The following is a 23,729-nucleotide window of genomic DNA, read 5'->3' on the forward strand; positions in this document are numbered from 1 at the left end:
CCTCCTCTATGCTGAGTCTCCTTATGCAGGCCTCTGGGGCCCATGATGGCTGGGTGGGGACAGGTGTCCTAGCCCAGCTGCTTCCTCTTGTCTCCCCCACCTGTCAGCCTGGGGGTGGGGAGCTAAGAAGGAAGGGAGTTAGGGGAACTGCTTAGCCCCTCACCTGTTCTGAGGGGTGGGGCCCTGGTTGTAAACTGTAGCAGGGGAGTCAAGAGTAGACAACAGGCAGGACTTCCCCTCAGAGGAAGGATAACTCCAGATCATAGTAATGGCAAGGAAAACTTGGTAGGTAGAGGTCCTTGCTGGCAAAAACCTGGGGGGTCCCTGCACAGCATCCTCATGAAAGGGTGAGAAGCCAGGTATTGGTAAGGAGCACGGATTTGGTGACGTGTATCTGCATAGCCTTGTGCAGGTACTGCTCTTCCCACCCCCTTCCTTCTGGGCCCCCCCTCCATCTGGCTGGGCATCTTAGCCTCACCTGGCACCTTTCCTGAAAGCAGCAAGCTAATCCTGTAAGAGCTGCCTGGCTGGCCGCCTCAGCAGGCCCACGCAGCCACGATGCCCGCCCTCCCTCCACTGCCAGGGGCTTAGAGGACTGTCCTTCGAGTTAGAAGGAGACCCAGCCATTGCCCTGAACGGCCCCTTTAAATCCTCAGTGGCTTCTCGAGGTCATGATGTCTCTAGGAGGATTTGCTTTCCCTGATTGGATTGGCCTCTTTCGGGTCCCCTGTCATCATCGTAGGTGAACCCTTCATGTTTTCCACCTCCCCTTTCCTCATAATTGGTGCTGTCCAGTCTGAGGGCCCAGGCCTTGGACTCTCTCCCCTCTCTCTTTGCTCTCATGTCCCAGCAATCAGAGCTCAGACCCCCTTCATCTGCTTCAGCCAGAGCAGCCCTGTCTCAGTGCTGTGGGTGAGAAGAAAGGATCTTGCTGCTTTAAAAAAGGGGACGAACACTGCCCAGGAAGAGAATGCCCTTCTGAGACTGTCTGCTGCCTGCCTCTCTCCATTTTTTTCTCTTCAGCCTGCTCTTCCTTTGGCCAGGGGCCCACACTCCTCATTACCCCATGCCCTTATTTCCATGGGAAGTCCCTCCCCTGATCTAACCCGCTGCAATGGCAGGCAGCCCAGACCCAGCACTGGTGGCATTATGCTCATTCCAACGGCTCTCAAGCCGACCCGCCCCCAAGGCCCCAGCTGCCACTTTCACTTCTGTCTCCTGAGACCCCAGAGGGAAGTTGGGTTGGGGAGGTGGAAGGTGACACACTAACCGTCCCAACCGCCCCCACCTCTCCTCAGCCAGGGCTTCTGATAGCCAAGGGCCCCTGTCCATTGCTTTTGTCTAGATGACCAAAGTGGGTTAGGTAACAGTGGAAGACTGGCTGCGGTGGGAGGGATGGCAGTTAGATAGCAGGAAGGACTTTCTAGGATTGGAGACCACTGCTGGGCTTCATTGTTTCAGAAGATACGGGAGAGGTGTAGATACTCTGGACAAATGTAAGTCAGACTTAAAGGTAGGTAGGAGATTGGTTGTCTGCAGCTCCCATTGGTTGGCATACAATGCTGGGGCCTCCATGCCCTCCCACGTGTCACCAGCTTCGCATGCTTGGTTGGAGGGCTTCTGACAAAGCAAGTTTGAGCCCCAGAGACTACTTTGAGTCCAAGGACTCAGCCCTGAGAAGTTCTTTCTGTAGTCTTATATCTGTCCTACCTGCTGTCCTGGGCCATTTCCTCCCACCCTGCACTGTGGATGGGTTTTGGAAATGGAGATAGAAATGGAAGTAAAGGACAGCTCACCTCCATCCTGCTGCTGCTGCCCCAACCTTGGCACTAAAGAGGGGAATGGGATTCTTCTCCTGCGACACTCCAAGGCAGTGACAGAGCCACACTTCACTCTGTGAATCTTACCAAACTCCTGTAGCTGCCATGCTTGCTTATTCCTCGGGATTTCACACCCCTTCCCCATCTCTGCCTAGACAAGAATAGGGGACCCAATTGGACTGAGAGCTCTAGACTGTACCACTGGGAGTTACTATAAATCCAAGAATGCTTTCTGGAGGGGAAAGATGGGAACAAAGGCCTGAGGTGCCAAGAACTCCACTTGGTGTCCGCAAGTGCCTACAGATCCTGGGTGGGGGTGACCCAGGTCCTGGAATGGGAAGTTGAGCCTGAAGGAATAAGGTCAGAGACGCTATGCAAATCCTCATGCAAATGAGTGGTGGTGAGTCATTGCAGCTCGGCCTGCTGGGATGGAGTATGAAGACAGCCTTAGGCTTGGGTTCTAGAGCTGGTCCCACCAGGGACCAAACAGTGACCTTGGGCTAGTTGCTGGTCAGTAACCACAAGCAGGTGGGTCTGATACGCATTCCCAGTGTGTGAGGGGATTGGGATGACTGAGCCTCTGCCACAAGGGCCTTGTGTGCCCCACTTGGTACTTGTTCTGGCTGACCAGAGCCTTTGTCAACCCTTGGCCATCTATTGGAGGGTTACTGTTTAGAAGGCACCTGCCCCTTCACCAGCCCCATCCTGACTCTCTTCTAGCACCCTCATTGCCTTTCCTCCCCAGCAGGAGGCTGACAGACCCAGTCAGGCCATCTCTTCAGTTCCTCTCCATTAGTTACCCAATTCTGACCTCCCTTCCCTTTGGGCCTCCCCAGAGAGCACAGGAGCCATGTGTTTGGGCCAGAAGGGCATTTGGGTACCTAGTCCACCCAGCTACCCATAATACTGGCCAGTGGGGTGAAGCCTGTAGAAGGCAGTGACTTACTCAGGATCACATCTTAGACCAGAGCAGGGACTAGAACCCAGGTGTCCAGAATCCCAGCTTAGAGACCCCATATTTCCCTAAGCTGTTCATTGCCCTACCTCACCCATCCCTTCTCTACTGGGACTCAATCTCCTGTTGCCCCCAAATACTTCCTGAGATCAGTCTGGCTAGCTCTAGGAGCTTGTTTTGTGGGGGGCAGGTGGTTACCTAGGAGCCCCCCAGAGGCCGTAAGGGGAAGGTCAGAGCTGGAGTGGGAAGTGCTGGACCCTGGCGGACAGGCTGCTGCCTTGTAGAGAGCCAAATGGCCTCACAGCTGCTACAGGAAGGATGAGAGCTAGACTACAGGAAGGACAAGCTGGGGTGGGGAAGACATGGAGGAGGCTCAGGAGACAGACCCTCACTGGAGAGGCATCTCCTGGGCAGAGAACAGGATGACCCCATCCCAGGAGACTTGCCAGGGAGAAGAGGGCGGGAAGCCTAGGGTGGGGCTCGGGAGACTTGTCCAGCGGAAGCTAGGGGGAGGGCTCAGCCCTGCTCTCCATACCGGGTGCTCCCTTTGGCAAGTCGGTTCCTGTCCCTTAAGCTGAGACTGCAGGGCCTGCCCCCCACTTGAGTTCCTAGGGTGCCTGGGGCCTGAGACCACCCCTGCCCCAGGCCCAGCTTTCCTGGACTGCTGCCCCCACAGCCTGACAGCCCGCCCCCAGGTCCCCTGTCGGTGAGTTAAAATTAGCTCAGTGCCCAGGCTAAAAATAGCCCCTGCCCAGCCCTGAGGCTGCTGGACTGGGGGAGGGGAGTCCCCGAGGGAGGGAAAGACGGTGGGAACTAGGGATTTGGGTAGTGAGCCTGCCAGACAGAACTTTGAAGGGTTGGGGCTGGGTCCCTGCCTTTGAGATCAGACCCTAAAAGCACTTCTGGGGTGAAGAAAAGAGGCTGCTGTGGGAGGGGGCGGGGACAGAGAGGGGGCAGAGGGAACGGAGCATGAGAGGGAGACCTGAGAGGGGCCCAGGAGCAGGGGCGTGGGGAGCAGGCCTCGCAGGAGGGGGTGTGAGAATTGGGCTGTGTGTGGGATGGGGAGAGGGACAATGTGAGGCTCCTGCCTTGGCTCAGACTTCAGAGGGGTAATGCCCCCCACTTCTTTTGTGAAGGAAGAGCTCACTATGTGAACCACAAAATGATCCTGGACCATCTTGCCTGGGTGTTTAGGGGCATCACCGGCTTCACCTTCCTGCCCTGTCTCCCAGAGCTCCTTAGCCTGTGTCTCTGTACTAGGGAAGAGGTCCCAGGGCTGAAGTTGGGAGAGAGAATGACTAGGAAGGTTGTGAACCTGGGGGTAGACTGGGTAATAAGGCAGGGCCTGGGGATTGAGCTGGGCAGCCGTGGTCCTTGGTCCTCGGTCCTCACCTCTGCTGCCTCTCAGGGCCTGCCTGCCTGCTCTGGGATGCTCCTTCCGGGGCTGTGTCTGGGTCCAGTCCAGGCCTCCAAGGGCCCCCTTGCCTCTCCCTGCCCTTGCCCTGAGTGGGACCTGCCCCTCCCTTGTCTGTCTCTTGGCTGGACTGCAAGTTCTCAGAGGGCAGGGGTGGTGTCCTGTTGAGTTATTCCCCCAGCGCTGGGCCAGGAGTCAGTCCTGGAAGCCGTTGTTGAACCTGTCTCTTTTTCTCTACCTGCTTCTCTCTGAATCTTTGTCTCTGCGGTCTCCTGCCTCTCCCTCTCCTCTAGCCCTCTCCTTGTCTGTCTCTGCCTCTGCCCCATAATGCCTTCTGGCCTCGCTACCTCTTTTTCTCTGTCATCTTTCCTGTGTCTGTGTGTCTGTCCCCCCTCTGCCACCCTCTTCTGTGTCTGCCTCACCCACGCCTCCTCCCTCGTTAGTGAGCAGGCTGCTTGAGGCTGCCTGACTGTGGGGGTGACAGGTGGATTGGATTGTCACCCCCTCCCCCAGCGCCTGCTGCTTATTTCATGCCCTGCAGCCCAGCCACAGGGAAGGGGCGGGAGGAGGGATGACAGCTGTCTCCAGCGCCTCCTGCCTTCCCCTCCAGTCCTCAGCCTGCAGCCCAGAGCAGCCTGGGAGGAAGAGATGAAGGGCCCGCCTAATGAGATCTCCCTTTCTCACCATGAGGAAGAGCAGGTTGAGGCCCACTGCTCTGTGATTCGAGGCTGCTCACTCAGCTTCTCTGGGCATCTGCTCCCTTTTGACCACATGCTGGTATGGCAGCTCTGGAAGCAGATGCCCTGTAGTTTATTTGAGCCTTGTGACCACTAGGATGGGAACAGATATGGGTGGAAGGGTTAGGGGAGAAGGAAAGGTAGGTACTCCCCTGCCAAGAGCAAGAAAGAGAGGATAGAGGCTGGCTATCAGAAAGGAATTCCCCTGCAGCTCCATGGGAAGGACAGCCCTGCTCAGCCCTGCTGCAGCTGCAAGGAGGCTGCCCTGACCTCTCCCGTTCACCGCTCTCCCCACTGGCCCCAGGCCACCTTCACACAGGAACTGAGATAGCATCATTCTGAAACCCGAGAATGGTTTGAATATTGCTCAGGTACCCAGAGGTGTTGCATTGGGGGAGGCAGGGACCTGTTTCTTCTTCCATGCCCCCTCCAAACCAGTCCTCCTTTAGGGTACATTTTGCACATCATGTGTAGCTCATTTGCATGTAAACACAACCCACAGGTTCTAATTGGGTCAGTACCTGGGCTTGGAAAAATGGTTATCAGTGGGGTCCTTCTGGATTCCCCCTGGTCCCCTCAGCTCTCCTTCTTGTCAAGGGTGTTGTCAGAGGGGCCTCCTGCCCTGCATCCTCCCTGCTGTCCATTTGTGAGGGCTTCTCCTCAGCCACCCTTCTCCACAGTTGGTGAGTTTGTGCCTGCTTCCCTCTCTGGGCATCTGCTCCCTTTTGACCTGTGCTGGTATGGGAGCTTTGAAAGCAGATGCCCTGTAGTTTCTTTGAGCCTTGGGACCACTAGGATGGGAACAGGTATGGGTGGGCATTGCCAAATGTCCTCCCCATCTTGCTTCTCCCATGTCCACCAGGAAGGCCCTGCCTCTGCCTGTCCCAAACCCCTGCCACCCACAAGGTTCACTCCGCCCCACCCTTGTCCTGTCCACGGAGTCAGGTGAATCAGAGTCAATCAGCCAGAGCCTTGAGAGCCTTTGAAGGGGAACTTTTGGTGACATAGATACTGTCAGCTCGAGGAGTCATAGTTGTGGCCTGAGGTCAGGATTGGGCAGGCCCTGGGGCCATCAGAACAGGAAGGCCATCCTGGCCAACCCGCTGTCTCTTTGGTAGCCCAAGTCCTCCCAAGCCCTGGGCTCCAGATACCAGGCAGGGTGAAGGAGAGATGGTTAGAAGAGAAGCAGCCAAGGGCCAGATCATCTGCGAGGGCTTCCTAGAGGAGGAGTAGACCAGACAGGAGAAGAATGGGGCCAGGCGAGGCTGGAGAGGAGAGACTCACATCTGGAGAACAGATGCCCAGGCCTCTGGCTTCTGCCAGTTGGTTAGGTAATTAGGCAGAGGGCTAATTAAGGAGGTCCAGGTGTTCATTAAAACCTCCCTAATTGGGTAGGAGGGAAGTTTAGCTAGGATAGGCCTCCAGTCCTTGGATAGGGTCAGGTTAGGGTATTTTGTGCCTACCTAGGCCCCAGCTACCCCTTTTTCCAAAATCAGGGTTGAGTTCATGTTCTTGCCTCAGGGCTTTCAAAGACCCTGCAGCAATGTGGAATGGATAGCAGAAGGAAAAAAGGTCAGTATAGACTGCGCCTGCTTTGTAGAGGGGTTTGTGGTTAGATGGGAGGAAGGACTGCCTAAGGCAGGGGCATCTCCTCCTCTGGCAGTGTTGGCACAGAGGTGGGAGCAGCAGTGGGGAAAGGGGCCTGGGAAGCATGGAATTATAAAAAGTGCTTTGGGCTACCTTGGTAGGGAGTGGGGATAGATGGGGCCTAGTCTTTTTAACCCTGACTTCTCTCTGTCAGACGATGCTCAGTGAATCTCTGTTGCTTCCCTGCCTTCTCAGCCCTGATCCCTCTCTCGTCCCAGCTCCCCCAGCATGAGGCGGGGGTGGGGGGGGGCGGTGTAGGAGATCAGCCAGGGAGCTGGTTGCCAGGCGACAGTTGCCTAAGCAACCCCATCCTCTCCATCTCCATGTGCTCAGGGCTGCTCCTTAGAAGACTTTAGAGTCTCACCCTCTGCACCAACCAACCTGAGGGTGGGGAGGGTTGAGGACTGGGATACCAAGGGTGGTTGGAGGGTGGGTGGTGTCCAAATTTTCAGGGGCAGTTGGGAGAGGAAGGGTTCTAGCTCCATAGAGGATAGAGTGAGAGGAACTGGTACTGCAGCAAGACTGTTAGAGGTTAGACTGCAAGAAGGACTTCTCACAGCACCACAACAATGAAATAGTATTTTCTTCTTTTCAACAGACATTTTCTCAGCTCTTTCTTACAGGAGATAGAGTAGTGAAAAAGACAGATGTGATTCCTGCCCTCATGAAACTTTAGTCTCATAGAGGAGCCAGGCGTTAAATAGAAGCACAGAATCATAGTTATTCACAATTATGATAAATACTAGAAAGATTGCAAGAGTGACTTTTCTGAGGGTCATGAGAACAAAGAGAGGCTTCTCTTCCAGTTTGGAGGAAGAGGCAGTATTGGTCATCAGCTGACAGAGGTTACATCTCTGCAAGAATTTGGTTATGAACTAAAGGTGGTGAGAGGGAGATAGTAAAGGGGAGAGAGGGAATGTAGATGCTGTAAGCCAGAGGAACAGCAGTTCCTGCATTTAACAGTCTAGATTGGGTTTTCAAGACTAGGCCAGAGAATCCCATTTAAAAAGCCAACTATTTGTAGCCCCCTCCCCTTGCCCTCTGTGTGCCCTCCCCTACCTTCCCTGCCAAAGCCCGCACCACTGTAGCTCTAGAAAGCACAGTCTGTGGATTGCACTGGGAAGCAGGGGGCTGAACTCCCTGGGCTGGAGCCTTTGCAGTGGGAACTTGGCAGACACTGGGGTCACAGGTGAGGAATGGGGTGTCTGGAGCTGGTTTGGGGCTCAGGTGTCTGCTGGGCCACTCAGGACTGGCTGGGCTGGTGTTGCTCTTGTCCCAGGGTACCAGTAGGAGGCCCAGGGCCCATGGAGCACCTTGAGGACAAGGAGGAGGGGAAGAGGAGGCCGGACAGGTGGCTCATACCTGTAGTCCAAGCACTTTGGGAGGCTAAAACGGGAGGATTGCTTGAGCCCAGGAGTTCAAGACCATCCTGGGCAACATAGGAGGAGACTCTGTCTCTACAAAAGTCAAAAAATTGGCTGGTTGCAGTGGCTTATGCCTGTAATCCCAGCACTTTGGGAGGTCGAGGCGGGCGGATCACGAGGTCAGGAGTTCAAGACCAGCCTGACCAACAGGGTGAAATCCTGTCTGTACTGAAAACACAAAAGTTAGCCAGGTGTGGTGGCGGACACCTGTAATCCCAGCTACTTGGGAGGCCGAGGCAGGAGAATCGCTTGAACCCAGAAGGCAGAGGTTGCAGTGAGCCGAGATCATGCCACTGCACTCCAGCCTGGGCGACAGAGTGAGACTCTGTCTCAAAAAAAGAAAGAAAAAAAAATCAAAAAAATTAGCTTGGCATGGTGGTACACACTCATGGTCCCAGCTACTTGGGAGGCCGAGGTAGGAGGATCACTTAAGCCCAGGAGTTTGAACCAGCCTAAGCAACAAAGCAACACCCTGTATCTACAAAAAAAAAAAAAAAAAAATTATTAATAAATTATCTGGGTGTGGTGGCATACACCTGTATTCTCATCTACTTGGGAGGCTGAGGCTGGAAGGTTGAAGCTGCAGTGAGCTGTGATTTGTACACTCCAGCCTGGACAACAGAGCAAGACCCTATCTTAAAAAACAACAACCACCACCAAAAAAAAAAAAAAGAAGAAGAAGAAGAAGAAAAAGAAGGGTAGGGAGTCGTTTGAAGAGCAATGCATTTATCTGCATTGTTTTCTGTAGATATCCAGGCAGAGCAGAAGCTCTCCAGCTAGGCTGGGGAGCAGTCTTGGTAATTGGATGGGGCCAGTATCCCAGCTCCTCCCAAATTTATAGATTCCTTGCCTTCCCTCTCCTCCTTCCCTCATGGGCAAGAGATCAAGGCTGAACTTTAGCATCTTCTGTGGTACCCTAGGGGCCATGTTGAGTTGGGCTGGAAAGGCTCCAGGGAAACTCAGCAGCCATTGGCAGTGGGAGCTGGGGGGTAGGGGTAAGGGTTGTTCTCTGTCATCAAACACCTCTCCCCAGGTAGTGGGCAGTGGGTGCGGAGGATCAGACAGTGGCTGGGGGTCTACATCCCTAGACTCTGCAGTAGGGTCTCTGGGCTTGGGGCTGTATGGAAGGGGAGCTCTGGAGGGGAGGGCGGGCCTTCTCTGGTCCAGGCTCCTCCCAGGACCCAAATAGAGTGGCTGTAGAAAGCATGGGCCCCAGTTCACTATCCTCCTCCAACATCTTCCAGAAAGCTCCACTTTTGATGCAGAGACTCCTGGAATCAGAGCTAGAGGGGCCCTGAAGTCATTCCGTGCCTCCATCCCATCCTGGGCCCTTCCAGTCCCCAAGGACTCACCCAGCCTGTGTAGGCACTGCCCACACCGGAGAGAATGCACCTTTTCTGGCCCAGGCTGTGCTGCCATCCTTGAGCCCCCTCCTATCCTATGGTGCCTCCTGGAGTTGTGCAGTGCAGGGGCTGTTTCTCATCCTGGCTTTAGCATGGAGCTGTTCAACCAGTGGGCTGTGAGGGGGTTACAGTTGTCCTGAGACAGCAAGTTCTCTGCCTGGTGCCTGCATCCGCCTGGCTGCCAGTGGCCTCCCCAGTGTATGTCATTTGGCCCTGTATTTTCTCTGTCTGCTTCAAGATGTACAACGTTGGGAAGCACTACTCTTAGACTGAGCTTGGGTTCTAGATGTGGTCCATACCTCTAGAGCAGGAATCAGCAAACTATGGCCCGTGGACCAAATCTGGCCCATGCCCATTTTTGTAAATATTGTTGTATTGGATCACAGCCGTGCTCACGCTCATTCGTTTATGTGTTGCTGTTATGGTACAATGACAGAGTTGAGTAGTTACAACAGAGACTGTATGGTCTGCAAAGCCTGAAATATTACTATCTGGCACAAAAATTTCCATCTCCTGGTCTAGAGGAACGGTTTCATTGTTTTAAGCAGCACAACTCTTTCCTCAAACAAAAATCTTAGGCTGGGCGTGTCCGAAGGTAGCGAGTTAGCTCAATTGATTGTTCACAGTCAGTTACAGATCGAACTCCTTGTTCTACTCTTTCCTCTCTTCTCACTACTGCAGTTGACTAGGCTTATAAAAATAAAAAGAAACCTTAGGCTTAAGCTCACTGAGTAAAACAGATTAGTGTGGAGGAACTCTAGTTGAAGGGAGATATGGGTGCTACAACCCCAATCCCCACTACAGGACTCCAGGCCCCAGAGTTCCATGAGTCGGTATGAGGCCCACTGCTCTAGACCTGCTCTAGTATGTTCTTGAGCCACGGGCACCAGAGACATCCCATCCTGGCACCAGGTATACCATGTTTGTTGTTCACTGACTGGGCAGATGTCCTCTCAGCATTGTCTCTTCTCCAAGCTTCAGAATGGGAACCATAGTTCTAGGCCAGAGAAGCAGCTGGAGCACCCAGGTGTCTATAGTACAAGCAGGTTCTAGAGAGAAGAATGGGCCATGGGATATTCTCTGAGACCCAGACCCTTGGAAGCCGGGAGGTCCATTTACTCTGACCTGGAGCCTGAGGACAGCAGTGACCAAGGGGAAAGAGTCTGGGCCTTGGTGTGAGCTCCAGCTTGTGCCTGGCTGTGGCATACCATTGCCTCAGGCAGACAGCATTGCCTCATGTTGAGGGTGGAGCTCAGATGCTGCCAGCCTCTCACAGGGGTGCTGTGAGCCTGGCCTGTGTGCCCAGGGAGCAGGGCTGGGGGCTTTGGGGGCTCAGAGTCCTCTCATGACCCTCCCCTTCCAGGAGGCTGTGCAGAAGGTATCCTGCAGACCATGAACTGAGCACTGTTCCCAGACCGTTCATGAGCACAGTGTAAGGTGTGCCGAGACCCACCACCCAGCGAGCCCCTCCCCTCCGTAGCACTGAGGACCCCCGGAGAAGATGGGGAGGAAAAAGATTCAGATCCAGCGAATCACCGATGAGCGGAACCGACAGGTAGGGAAGTCCTAGAGCCGCACGAAGCGGGTGAGGGCAGGGAGCAGGCCTCTGCCTCTACTCCCTCCAGGCATTCCAAGAGGGCTTTGTGGAAGAGGGGAAAACTATAAGCTATTACAGAAGGGGAAGGGAGATTGGGAGAAGAGGAACCCAAACCTCGTCGCGGCTCTTGGAGCTCTGCGTCCCAGGACTCCAAGGCTCTTCTGCTGCCACAGCTAGATGAGCCCATGTTCCCATCCCAGAGCCATATGCAAGCCTTAGGTCATACCCCCAGGCACTCCTCCTTTCCCAACAGGAATCCTCTCCCTCTTCTTCTCCACTGACCTCTTCATAGCCTCCAGCACAGAGGTGTGGAGTTCTGTCCACCTGAATCCTGCCCCTTCAGTGAATGGGCTCTGGGCTGTATCTCAGCTATGTGTTGGCGTACAAGCACTAGCCTGGTCCTTCCCCAAACCAGGGACTCCTGAGACCGGGGGCTGTGTCACACTGAGAATGGGGGCTACTGAGGGTAGGGGCTATGTCCAGCCATCTGTAGGCTGGGACTCCCAATCAGGCCTTAACTGAGCCAGATCTGGCCGCCCACCCATCCTTCTCTGCAGGTGACTTTCACCAAGCGGAAGTTTGGCCTGATGAAGAAGGCGTATGAGCTGAGTGTGCTATGTGACTGCGAGATCGCACTCATCATCTTCAACCACTCCAACAAGCTGTTCCAGTATGCCAGCACCGACATGGACAAGGTGCTGCTCAAGTACACGGAATACAATGAGCCACACGAGAGCCGCACCAACGCCGACATCATCGAGGTGGGCCCATACACACAGGCACCAGGATATACCCCTGCCTGCATCCACATGGACACGTGCCCACGTTGTTTGTACATGCAGACCTGCCTATGCACACACACTGGTATACATGCCCCTTGTAGCTCCTCACCTGTGTGCACACACATGCAAACCCTCCTCCCGTCATACAAACCCAGAGTCTGAGGAGGAAGGAAGGGCAGTTCAGGTGAACAGGCCAGTGCCAGGCTGCCTGCCCACACCCACCCTGCCCTCTTCAAGAGTCTACTGTCGTCCAGTGTGATATAACATCTCTGTCCTGCCTTCTTGCATCCTGTCTTTCTCTTTGTCTCTCTTTCCCCGCTTCTCCATCTTTTGGTGTGCTCCTGCACCTGCCTCTTCCTTTTTTAAATCTCCCTCTTTGTTTCCATCTCTCCCGCTGTCTCTGTTTGTGGGCCCGGTGGTTCTATTTTCTGTTTCAAAGAGAGCCAACATTGTGAACTGTTGAAGGACATGAGCTTTGGAATTCAGCTCTGACCTTTACCGGCCACATGGCCTTGGGCAGATGCTCAGGCTTTCCCGAGCCTTGGTGCCCACCTCCACAAAACGGGGTCAGTGCCTGCTTTGAGGGTGCTGTGTGAATTGAATGTCCCTGCTTCTCACACTGAGGTGTGTGCACCTTGGGGATACAGAACTTGTGCTGACGAAGAGGGTGCCCGGGAAGCCACAGGCCTACTCAGAGATTGGGAGGAAAGTCCCTTATTTTTATGTTAGAGAAGACAGATTTACTCTAGACTAGAAGGTAAAATTTGCATTCATTTTAAAGACAAAGCAGGTATCTGTAAAGCTATTTTGAGCATGAAGAGGGCAGCTTTGGGGTCTACTGCAGATCCCCCAGCTGTGCCTCCACTAGAGTGTAGGGTGGTCACAGTAGGGACTCAGTCAGTGTTCATCACCCTTTCCTTTTCCACATCTCATTCCCCGCTCTCTCTGTCTCCATCTCTATTTCTCTCTTCCTCCTATTCTCCTAAGCAGAGCCCAGGGACTGGGAGCAGAGCCCCCCTGCCTACCTCCCCGTGGAAAACTCAATGCCTTCTGGTCAGGGCTTACCACAGGGTGGTCGGGCAGGGACTGGTCCATGGCACCAGCTCCTTAGCCCATCCCCTGGAGGCCCCATCCCCTGGAAGCCCCCTCCCTGCCTGTCACTTTGGAAGTACATGTCTCCCTGCCAAGTGCACCCCCAGGTTAGGCTCACCTTCCAGCCTTGTTCTCTGTGTTCCGACAGCTCCCACCAAGCCCATCTTCAGATCTTCACACGGTGCTCCAGGAGGCAGTGTCAGTGGGGAGGGGCAGATTATATTGAGGGAGGGGCCGGGGAGATGCTGGGAACCCTGAGGAAGGAGGTCGGGGAAGAGTAGGGGGCCCTTAGGGAGGGGCTGGAAGGAACTCCAGCAAGGCGGGCAGGAAGGACTCTCACCCAGCTGATGGCAGTGGTGCGGTTACAGACCCTGAGGAAGAAGGGCTTCAACGGCTGCGACAGCCCCGAGCCCGACGGGGAGGACTCGCTGGAACAGAGCCCCCTGCTGGAGGACAAGTACCGGCGCGCCAGCGAGGAGCTCGACGGGCTCTTCCGGCGCTATGGGGTGAGCCCCACTCACTCTGTCTCTGTTGGCCCCCCCTTCCGGCCCCTTCCCCCCAGGCGCTGCACAAGAAGCACAGGGAATGTGAGAGCCCTGAGGTGGACGAGGTGTTTGCCCTGACCCCCCAGACGGAAGAGAAATATAAAAAGATAGACGAGGAGTTTGATAAAATGATGCAGAGTTATAGACTGGCCGTGAGTAGTCGCATGGAGCAGAGCCTCCCTGTGGTGCATGGTGTGGCTTCGCGCCCTGGCTCTCGGCTGCCCTGATGGGTGCTCCGCTCTGAGCCATGCTCGGGTTCTTAGTGACCACTGAGGAACCTCTGACCTTGGTCATGATAAACCCGCATCCCTGCTGAGACTCTACTGGGATGGAGCATAAGTTGGAGAGGCCTGGAGTGTCCCCCTCTCCAGCAAGAAGTGTGTAGATGACATGAGATCCTTAGAGGACAGCAAAGTGGAGTGTGCTCTTTGTCCAGATGTTTTTTTGGGGGGAGAGGCCTGCTTGGGCTTGCTCTGATAGCCCAACCAGAGACACTCAGCCTTGTGTAGGGAAAGCAGAACTGCGGAAGGGGAAGGCAGCGAGGTGGGGGTGAGCAGCAGGCCAGATGGGTGGAGACTGCAAGTGAAATGATGTCCCTACCCATGGTGCAAGTCTTTAACAGCCGTGTGTGAATTTGGGTCTGTTATCAGGGCCTCTAACCTGCTCCCCGTGTGTCCTGCCTGGCTGAGGACTAACCCACCTCCACTAGGGGGTGTCCCTGGTCCTGTCTGCAGTGAGCAGAGCCCTGTTCTCATTCTCTGGGCCAGAAATGGACCCAGAGCTTCTCCCCAAAGTTCTTCCTTGGTGGGAGTGGCAGGCAGGACTCCACAAGGGCACAGGGCAGGGAGTTTGAACTGCTGGCCCTAGGATGCATAGCCCAGAAATGAGAAGAACCCTTGCCTGCCCTCCCAGGAAAGGTGGACTCCATGGAAGGGGTCAACCTGGCCTGATCCTGCCCCTCCATCTTTCTGTCTAGTCAGCTGTCCCGGCCCCCAACTTTGCCATGCCTGTCACGGTGCCCGTGTCCAATCAGAGCTCACTGCAGTTCAGCAATCCCAGCGGCTCCCTGGTCACCCCTTCCCTGGTGACGTCATCCCTCACGGACCCGCGGCTCCTGTCCCCCCAGCAGCCAGCACTACAGAGGAACAGTGTGTCTCCTGGCCTGCCCCAGCGGCCAGCTAGTGCGGGTGAGTGGGCTGGCAGGTGGGTAGGTGAGGTGGAAATGAGATGTGATGGGGACTTTGGGATTCCATTTTCAACGGCAAGTATTTCTCTTCACCCACCACAGCATTCCCCCATTTGTATGGCTCCTGAGGGAAGGGAGTATGACTCTTCCTCCTGGGGTCCCCTCTTCATGTTCAGTCCCCAAGACTCACTCTTGAAGGGGGAGTGTTGTCAGCTCATTCTGGTTCTGTTTTTCCTCCAGGGGCCATGCTGGGGGGTGACCTGAACAGTGCTAACGGAGCCTGTCCCAGCCCTGTCGGTGAGTGCGGTCATCCTTTTACCTGGAGGTGGGGAGGGGTGCCCGCTCAGTGGCCTCGGGGTCCAAGGACCAGGAAGGACCTAGATGAGAGGAGAGGAAGATCCCAGGGCCAGGACTGGATGAAGAGTCAGTCAGAGATTTTTAAGCCCCTGGATTTTGTTTTCTGTAGCAATGATTGGTGTAGATGATCAGCAGAGATGGAGGCTCAGGGAATTCTGGGCAAACTGTGAGAATGGGCCAGCATTTCTAGTTGGAAGGGAAGACCCAAGTTTTTGCAGTTGAGTGTGGTTGGGATCTGGAGGATGAGAATGCTGGGCGTTCCCTAGACAAACAACAGGGACAGACTGACATAGACACTCACACAGGCACTCACACACATATGTGCATTCTCCCTCTTACAGAAGTATCCAGATGTTAGATGTGCATTTGTGAGCACACATACATAAGCCACAGAAGAGGCTGGGCATGGTGGCTCACGCCTGTAAACCCAGCATTTTGGGAGGCCGAGGTGGGCGGATCACCTGAGGTCGGGAGTTTGAGACCAGCCTGACAAACATGGAGAAACCCCGTCTCTACTAAAAATACAAAATTAGCCAGGTGTGGTGGCTCATGCCTTTAGTCCCAGCTACTTAGGAGGCTGAGGCAGGAGAATCGCTTAAACTCAGGAGGCGGAGGTTGTGGTGAACTGAGATCATGCCATTACACTCCAGCTTGGGCAACAGGAGCGAAACTCCATCTCAAAAAATTAAAAAATAAAAAATAAGCCACAGAAGAAAGGCTGCCCCCCGACCCCTGGCAGCCGACAGCCCCTCCTACCGTGTGCCGTTGTCCGGCTGGGTGACTGTGACTTCGAATGTCACAATTGACGTCACCCTGACATTCCTGCCATTCCCAGAGTGATCCGGGAATTGGGATGGAAGCAGGCACACACTTCCAGGGCAACAGCGTGCTCTTAGGGGACAGAGCAAGGAAGCATTTCTGACTGTGGTCACTCTCACATCCTTGGACCTCAGCATCCCCCAGCTCAGTTTTGGGGCACTATATAATACCTCCCTGATGATAATTGTGTCACAGGGTCAGGAAATTAAAGGAGTGGGTGAGTATGTCACCCTCTTCAAGGAGAAGTCCAGAAATGCTTGTAGACCTCAAGTGAGCAGTGATCCATAGAGACCCTTGAGTCCAGCATGTGGAAAGTGGGAGAGAGCTGTCACTTGGCCTCCAGCCAGCTGTGTGGCCCTGGGCAGGTCATTACACTTCTCCCAAGCAGGCTCTAGTTTCCTCTTCTGTGAACAGGGCTAATGTCCTGCCTGTCTTGCAGAGTTAATGTGAGGATTAAATAAGATAATACATGTGTGAAAGGCCTGTGTGGATTGTAGAATATGGAGCAGATATAAACGATAGTTATTACATTTGTTGTTACCAGGCTAATTATGGTGGTGGCTGTGTTATCTGTCTCCCAGTGCCAATAGCACCATCATCAACAGTGAATGGCTTGTTTCTCCCAAGCTGTGGGCAACTTGTCACGTGTTGATCCAAATCACATCATCCACCCCCAGCTCACGGCAAATGGAGCAGTCCGAGTGGTTGTTGGTTTGTCATGGTGACCAGGCTTCTCAGTGAGGCCCAGATTCCAGGCTGCCACCCCTTCCACATCCTGGTCATGGTGGGTCCTGTCCAGGGTAGACTGTGGGATCTAAAAATGCTGGACTTCCTGTCTGTGGAGACTAAAGTAGAGAGAAGACAGGGAGAGGCTTGGGTACAGAAGAACCTCTTGGCCGTCACAGAGCCTAGAGGCAATGGTTGCTTTCCAGTTCTTCCCACTGACTTCAGAGTCCCATCACCAAGCCCTATTACATGTAGCTTGGAGTTAGGGGAACGAACCTAAAGATTCAGGAGTAAGGGGTACTTGCCTCCCATTATTCCCAAGACATGAAGTGTTTAGGGAATATCAGTTAGCTCAGCCCCCACTCAAAGCCTAAGCATGGCTTTGAGAGGTTCCGGGTAACAGAAGTATTGGTGTGGGGAAGTTAATAGGGCTGAAGGATAGGCCCATGTTTTTCCTTTTACCCTCATGTTGTCACTTCTCCAGGGAATGGCTACGTCAGTGCTCGGGCTTCCCCTGGCCTCCTCCCTGTGGCCAATGGCAACAGCCTAAACAAGGTCATCCCTGCCAAGTCTCCACCCCCACCCACCCACAGCACCCAGCTTGGAGCCCCCAGCCGCAAGCCCGACCTGCGAGTCATCACTTCCCAGGCAGGAAAGGGGTTAATGCATCACTTGGTAAGTGGGTGTCTGGGCCAAGGGTGGGGGCTGGGGAATGGAAGAGTAGGGACAGGGGAAAGAGCAGACCTCTAGCAGGAGAGATGAAGGCTAGCCAGCAGTTAGGACTTCCCAAGAGAAATCGTGGAACCATGGCTTTTTATGAGTTTTTTCTTCCCAGAGGGCCTTTTAAGAGGTTGCAACACAAGAAGTACCAGCCGAAGGCAGTAAAAGGGGCAGGAGGTGAGAGAGAAGGTTCTGTGGTGGGGAGGATCATAGAAAGGATTTGCCACTATAGCAGGAGGGATGGGGATTAGATGGTGAGCATTTCCTAACTGGTGGAGATCAGGATGGAGCATCTCTGGAAATGAGTCAGGACAGTGAAGAGCTCTGCCTTTGTAGGCTGGGTAGAGCCATCCTACTCTTATGCAGAGAGGTGACTGGAACAGCTGTGGGGACAGAGGTGTGGGGGAGGGCAGCGGCCAGAGACTGAACATCCCCTTGGTTTTATTTCTGCTCTCAGACTGAGGACCATTTAGATCTGGTAAGTGAGGCTGTGAGCTGTTTGCTGTGGCCTTGAATTCTGGGTATTGCTCTGCGGTCCCCCAGCATGAAGTACGTGTGCGTCCTTGGCCTCTCGCCTGTGCGTGGACTGTTGCTGTTTCTTTGCTTAGTTGCCAGGAGCTGTGCTTAGGTGCCAAGTGGGATTCAGAGGTGAATGGGGTGGGGGTGAGAGGTCAGACGTGTGTGTGTGTGTGCCTGTGTGTACATGAATGTCTGCATGTAACATGTGGTGTTACATTCATTCAGACACACCTTTCTCTGTATGTACGTGTGCAAGGGGGAGTGGGCCAGCCCAGAGCTCAGAGGTCCCACCCTGATGCCTGGACTAGACCCTGGACTAGGGGGCTGGATCCCACTAGTCCTCTGACTCCACTCAGGCCCACACTGCCTTCTTGGGATCCAGGACAGGATCCTTCTTAGGAGGGAGGTCAGCTGGAAGGAGAAGTTGGTGTTTCAGGGGAAGCCAACGCCCAGGCCCAGGCTGGACTTGTCCTTCTTGGTGGCGGCTTCCCACCTCCCCTGTCTCCCTGTGCTCCCTCCTGCACTTAGTCCATGACACGGGCACTCAGAGGCATGCACAGCTGCTCATTTTCCTCCTCTGTCTCACACACTTACATACTCACCCCCAGCCAGGAGTGGGGCGGGGGCTCCTCCCTCCCCAACTCCCTGACGGGAGGCCAGAGAGGCTGGAAAAGGCAGGCAGGCTTTGGCGGCCAACACGGAGGCAGTCTCGGCCCCAGCGTGGAGTTAGAATAAACAAGTGACTCAGCGGCAGATGGAGCTGACAGCCCCGCACACGTGTGTGCATACGCGCAGGCACACGCCACGCCAGGCCCCACATTCCCCTCGCAGATGCCAGCACGCCTCTGCCGGGGCGTGTGCTGCGGTGTGATGGATGGAGAGTGGGCTCCAGAGAGACAGGGGATGGACGATGTCTCCCTTCCCTCACTCTGCACTGGGAGGCTGGGCAAGTGTTGGTGCTGGGGCCACAGGGCCAGTACACGTGCCTTCATCTTTGCACGTGTGTTGGTGTCAGTGAATCTGTGTGTGCATGTTTCCCTCCATGGATCTGAGTGTCTCTGTGAATGCACCAACGTGTGTTTGTATATCTGTGGGGGCCTCCGTGCTAAGGCACCCCGCCTTGGCTTTGGGATTCAGGGACCCCACCTTGGCCTTGGGATGGAGGGCCAGCATAAAGCTGCCCACCTATCAGCCACCTCCTGACGGACAGTTTTCTCCTACAGAACAATGTCCAGCGCCTTGGGGTCTCCCAGTCTACCCATTCGCTCACCACCCCAGTGGTTTCTGTGGCAACGCCGAGTTTACTCAGCCAGGGCCTCCCCTTCTCTTCCATGCCCACTGCCTACAACACAGGTGAGTGTTCATGTGACATGTGCATGTGTGCACTTGGGCTTGGGGCAGGCAAGTGACCAGACAGAAATGCTAGATATCCCCTGGACAGACCCCATCTGAGGAGAGCTATTGATTTGGGGGAGCCCCCACCTAATTATGGTTAACAGATTTAGCAAATAAAAGCACAGAATGCGTTTAAATTTGAATTTCAGATAAAACAAGTAGTTTTTTAGTACAAATATGTCCCAAAGACATTCTTCTGCTAATGTATGTCCCAAAGACATATTTTATTTTTGGGTTTTTTTTTTTTTTTTTTGGAACAGGGTTTCACTCTGTCACCCAGACTGGAGTACAGTGGTGCCATCCTAGCTCACTAGAGCCTTGAACTCCTGGGCTCAAGTGATCCTCCTGCCTCAGCCTCCTGAGTAGCTGGGACTACAGGCACATGCCCTCATGCCTGGCTACTTTTAAATTTTTTTTGTACAGACAAGGTCTCTCTTGCCCAGGCTAGTCTCAAATTCCTGGTCTCAAGCAGTCCTCCTGCCTCAGTCTCCCAAAGTGCGTGCTACCGACTGTGCCCAGCACCAAAGACATACTCATGCTAACAAATTATGCATTGTTTCATCTGAAATTCAAATTTAACTAGGCATTGGTTTTTTGTTTGTTTGTTTTTGTTTTTTTGAGGTAGTCTCACTCTTGTCACCCAGGTTGGAGTGCAGTGTTGTGACCTTGGCTCACTGCAACCTCTACTTCCTGGGTTCAGGTGATTCTCATGCCTCAGCCTCCTGAGTAGCTGGGATTACAGGCATGCGCCACCATGCCCAGCTAATTTTTGTATCTTTAGTAGAGACAGGTTTTTGCCATGTTGCCTGGGCTGGTCTCGAACTCCTGAGTTCAAGTGATCCACCAAAGTGCTGGGATTACAGGCATGAGCCACCGTGCCTGGCCAGCATTGTTTATTTTTTAAATAGTACTTAATGGAGGAGGGAGCCCCTGTCCTCAGAAAGCCTGCAGCCTGAGGACGAGACAGGACAGAGGCAGGTCTGCAGATCATTCAGGTTGACCAATCTCTAGGCTCCAGGTATGGGGAGTGGTGAGGGGGACGTGGTCAGTTCACAAAAGCTTCCTGGAAGAGAATGAAGGAATAAGGGAGAAAAGAGACAGGGAGGCTGAGGAGACCAGAGAGAAAGCACAGTCAGGGTCAGTTTGCTAGCTTCCTGGGAAAGCCAAATGGGGGCTCCAGGGCAAGGCAGAGGGGGAAGAACAGCGTCTCTCCTCTAATTTTGGCATGGTGCTGGAATGATGATGGGGGGAAGGAAGGAGGAAGAGGGAAGAAGGTTAGAGAGGGGATCTGAAGGTAAAGAGTCACTTAAGGACATGAGAAAGGTCTCTGGATATAAGAATTCAGATAGGACACCCAGTGCGCGGGCTGTCCTGGGTCCCTAGGGCCATCCTGGCCTGTGTCACCCACCCACTAACACCTGCACAGGAACAGTCTGTGATACTCTCAGCCATCCTTGCCTGTACTCTAAGCCACTGTGTCAAGAAGGACTTGCCAATAAGGAAATGCCTTGTCCCCTTGTTTCAGAGCATTCATGTGGCTGGGGAACCTGGGCTCTTTCCAGCTAGAGACCTCTGCCTTCCTCAGGTTCTCTCACATGTGAATGGTTATGTCAGGCCAGTTCCTATGATGAGTTTAGTCTGGACCAAAAGACTCATAAACCTCTCCCCGTTCCCCAAGCCTCCCAGAGTTGAACCAGCCACCAGTGCAAATAACCACAAAATCCCACCTCCTCCCCACATGTAAAAATCCAGAACCCAGGCCAGGCGTGGTGGCTCACACCTGTAATCCCAGCACTTTGGGAGGCTGAGGCAGGAGGATCACGAGGTCAAGAGATCGAGACCATCCTAGCCACATGGTGAAATCCCGTCTCTACTAAAAATACAAAAATCAGCTGGGTGTAGTGGCGCGTACCTGTAGTCCCAGCTGCTCTGGAGGCTGAGGCAGGAGAATCACTTGAATCCGGGAGGCAGAGGTTGCCATGAGCTGAGATTGCACCACTGCACTTCAGCCTGGCGACAGAGCGAGACTCCCTCTCAAAAAAAAAAAAAAGTTCAAACATAAAAAGGCTGGGCGCGGTGGCTCACGCCTGTAATCTCAGCACTTTGGGAGGCCGAGGCAGGCGGATCACGAGGTCAGGAGATCGAGATCATCCTGGCTAACACAGTGAAACCCTGTCTCTACTAAAAATACAAAAAATAAGCGGGGTGTAGTGGCATGTGCCTGTAATCCCAGCTACTCGGGAGGCTGAGGCAGGAGAATCGCTTGAACTTGGGAGGCAGAGGTTGCAGTGAGCCGAGATCACGCCACTGCACTCCAGCCTGGGCGACAGAGTGAGACTCCGTCTCAAAAAAAAAAAAAAATTAGCCGAGCGTGGTGGCACGCGCCTATAGTCCCAGCTACTTGGGAGGCTGAGGCAGGAGAATTGCTTGAACCTGGGAGGCGGAGGTTGCGGTGAGCCGAGATTGCACCACTGCACTCCAGCCTGGGCAACAGAGCAAGACTTTTGTCTCAAAAAAAGGGGAAAAAAAGAAAAATCCAGAACCCAGCCCTCTGTGTAGGAAAGCCCCTCGTGGCAGGTTAAGAGAGCTGGAGGGACTGCCTCATGTTGAGGGACCAGACTCTGGCTTGTGTGTCTGTGTGTAGTTACCACCCAGGTGTCTTTGAGCCCTTTCTCCCTTGCGTGTGCACCCATGTGTGTGCCCAGCCCCAGGCTACTGTGTCCTGGCAACTTCACACACGGCTGCTTCAGAAGACACACGCTGTGGGCCCGTCTCCCCATCTGTAAGAGGAGTGGGTAGACAGGAGGTCTATGAGGCTTTTCCCACCCTGCCACTGGGCCTCTGGAGCCCAACCAGAAAAACCAGCCCTGAGGGTGAGGTGGCCTGGGGACAGGGACAGTTGGCGGAGGGCAGCTCAGACCACTTTTTAGACCACTTTTCTGGAGCTGTTTATCAGGTACTCTGTGAGGGTGGTTTTCTGTTTTTCTGCCATCTTGTTGGGCCCAGTCTTTTGTGAAGCAGGACGAAAGTTAGTCGGTGTCAGCCAACCTGGGACCGGCACTCAGGAAGGCTAGACTTAAAGATTCTCATCTCTCATTCTGGCATGAAAGCAGTTTCTGCCCCTGGGCCGCCCTTGGAGCCCTGCTGGGAAGTGTGTGAGATTTCTCATCTCCTCTCAGAGACCACAGGCTCCCTTTCCTCTTGTTACAGGAGCAGCTAAGCAGATCTCAGTTTAAACAGCAGGTGTTTTCAGGTGACCCTAGGTGTATAAACAAAACCCCAGTGAACACATTGCTGTTTAGTTATTCACTGTTTACAGTCCTTGGCTGCAGTTCAAGTTCTGGCTGGGGGTAATCGGGCTATGGTAATGCCTCATGTGAGGGCCTGGCCCCTTGTTGACACTGGCCGCAGAGGCCTGGCTGTGGTGTCTCTGGGAGCAGACCAGTAGGCTGCCAGGTGGCCTTGGGCCATGGTCCTCCTTGGGGAGCCAAGCCTTCCAGTAGTAGATAGGGCTGGAATCTGGTGGGACAGTGCAGGGCTGGGAGCTAGTCTCCACCACTCACTCACTGAGGGACCTTGGGCAAGGCACTGTACTGTTCTGGGCTTGGCTTCCTAGTTTGTAAAACAAGTGTTAGAAATAGTTGATTCTGGCCAGGCGTGGTGGCTCACACCTGTAATCCCAGCACTTTGGGAGGCCAAGGTGGGCAGATCACGAGGTCAGGAGTTCAAGACCAGCCTGACCAACGTGGTAAAACCCCGTCTCTACTAAAAATACAAAAATTAGCCGGGCGTGGTGGTGTGCGCCTATAATCCCAGCTACTCGGGAGGCTGAGGTAGGAGAAGCGCTTGAACCTGGGAGGCAGAGGTTGCAGTGAGCCGAGATCGCGCCAGCTACTTGGGAGGTTGAGGCAGAATTGCTTGAACCTGGGAGGTGGAGGCTGCAATGAGTGGAGATCACACCACTGCACTCCAGCCTGGGCAACAGAGCGAGACTCTGTCTCAAAAAAAAAAAAAAGAAAAGAAAAGAAATAGTTGACTCTAGGGCCCGTTTCTGCCCTTGCTCTCCTTTTTCAATAAGCATTTCAAAACTCCTGACCAACGTTAGGAGACTAGAGCCAAGCACAGATCCCCCTCTAGAGAGATTTAAAGGTAATAGAGTCCTGGGGTCCTGTCTTAGCTCTGCCACTGGCTTTCTCCATGACCTGGAGTCTGTTCCTCAAACTTGAGGCTGCAGTTGCCTCATTTGTAAAGTAATAATAGGTAAATCTTTTGATTGTTTTCTATGAACCAGATACTGTTCTACATGCTTTTTGTGTATTAACTTGCTCAGTCCTCACAACAGCTGTGTGATGTAAGTAGGATTATTACCTCCAGTTTATAGGCAGAGTAAGTAACTTACCCAAGGTCACATGGCCTAAGTGGAGGTAGCCTGGAAGTTTGACCTCATAGCTCATGCCTTTAACCTTATTGCTATATTGCAGAGATAATACTATCTTCCCTGCATAAAAACAAAGGGCTGGAGCAAATGACTCCCTGAGTAATAGCATAGTGGTGGGGTATTGGGATGATTGAGGGGTGCGTTCCCTATCAC

At 53.9% G+C, this 23,729-nt stretch overlaps 1 protein-coding gene across 5 annotated transcripts in view; it reads left to right on the plus strand.

Annotated features, from left to right (window-relative positions):
• The window catches only part of MEF2D (myocyte enhancer factor 2D), a 35,284-nt gene that overhangs the window by 6,838 nt on the left and 4,717 nt on the right, over positions 1-23,729 (plus strand). For 4 of the 5 annotated variants that reach the window (XM_054551176.2, XM_054551164.2, XM_054551170.2 and 1 more), the window contains 8 exons: positions 10,764-10,955; positions 11,555-11,758; positions 13,240-13,377; positions 14,393-14,603; positions 14,843-14,899; positions 16,989-17,179; positions 17,682-17,702; positions 18,967-19,096. In XM_054551176.2, coding sequence (XP_054407151.1) covers positions 10,902-10,955; positions 11,555-11,758; positions 13,240-13,377; positions 14,393-14,603; positions 14,843-14,899; positions 16,989-17,179; positions 17,682-17,702; positions 18,967-19,096 — 1,006 coding nt within the window. In that variant the 5' untranslated portion in view covers positions 10,764-10,901. The remainder of the gene's footprint in view (positions 1-10,763; positions 10,956-11,554; positions 11,759-13,239; positions 13,378-14,392; positions 14,604-14,842; positions 14,900-16,988; positions 17,180-17,681; positions 17,703-18,966; positions 19,097-23,729) is intronic. The other variant, XM_024252607.3, reaches the window with a different exon arrangement.

Source organism: Pongo abelii, chromosome 1 (assembly GCF_028885655.2).
Source record: "Pongo abelii isolate AG06213 chromosome 1, NHGRI_mPonAbe1-v2.0_pri, whole genome shotgun sequence".
NCBI classification, from domain to species: Eukaryota; Metazoa; Chordata; class Mammalia; order Primates; family Hominidae; genus Pongo; species Pongo abelii.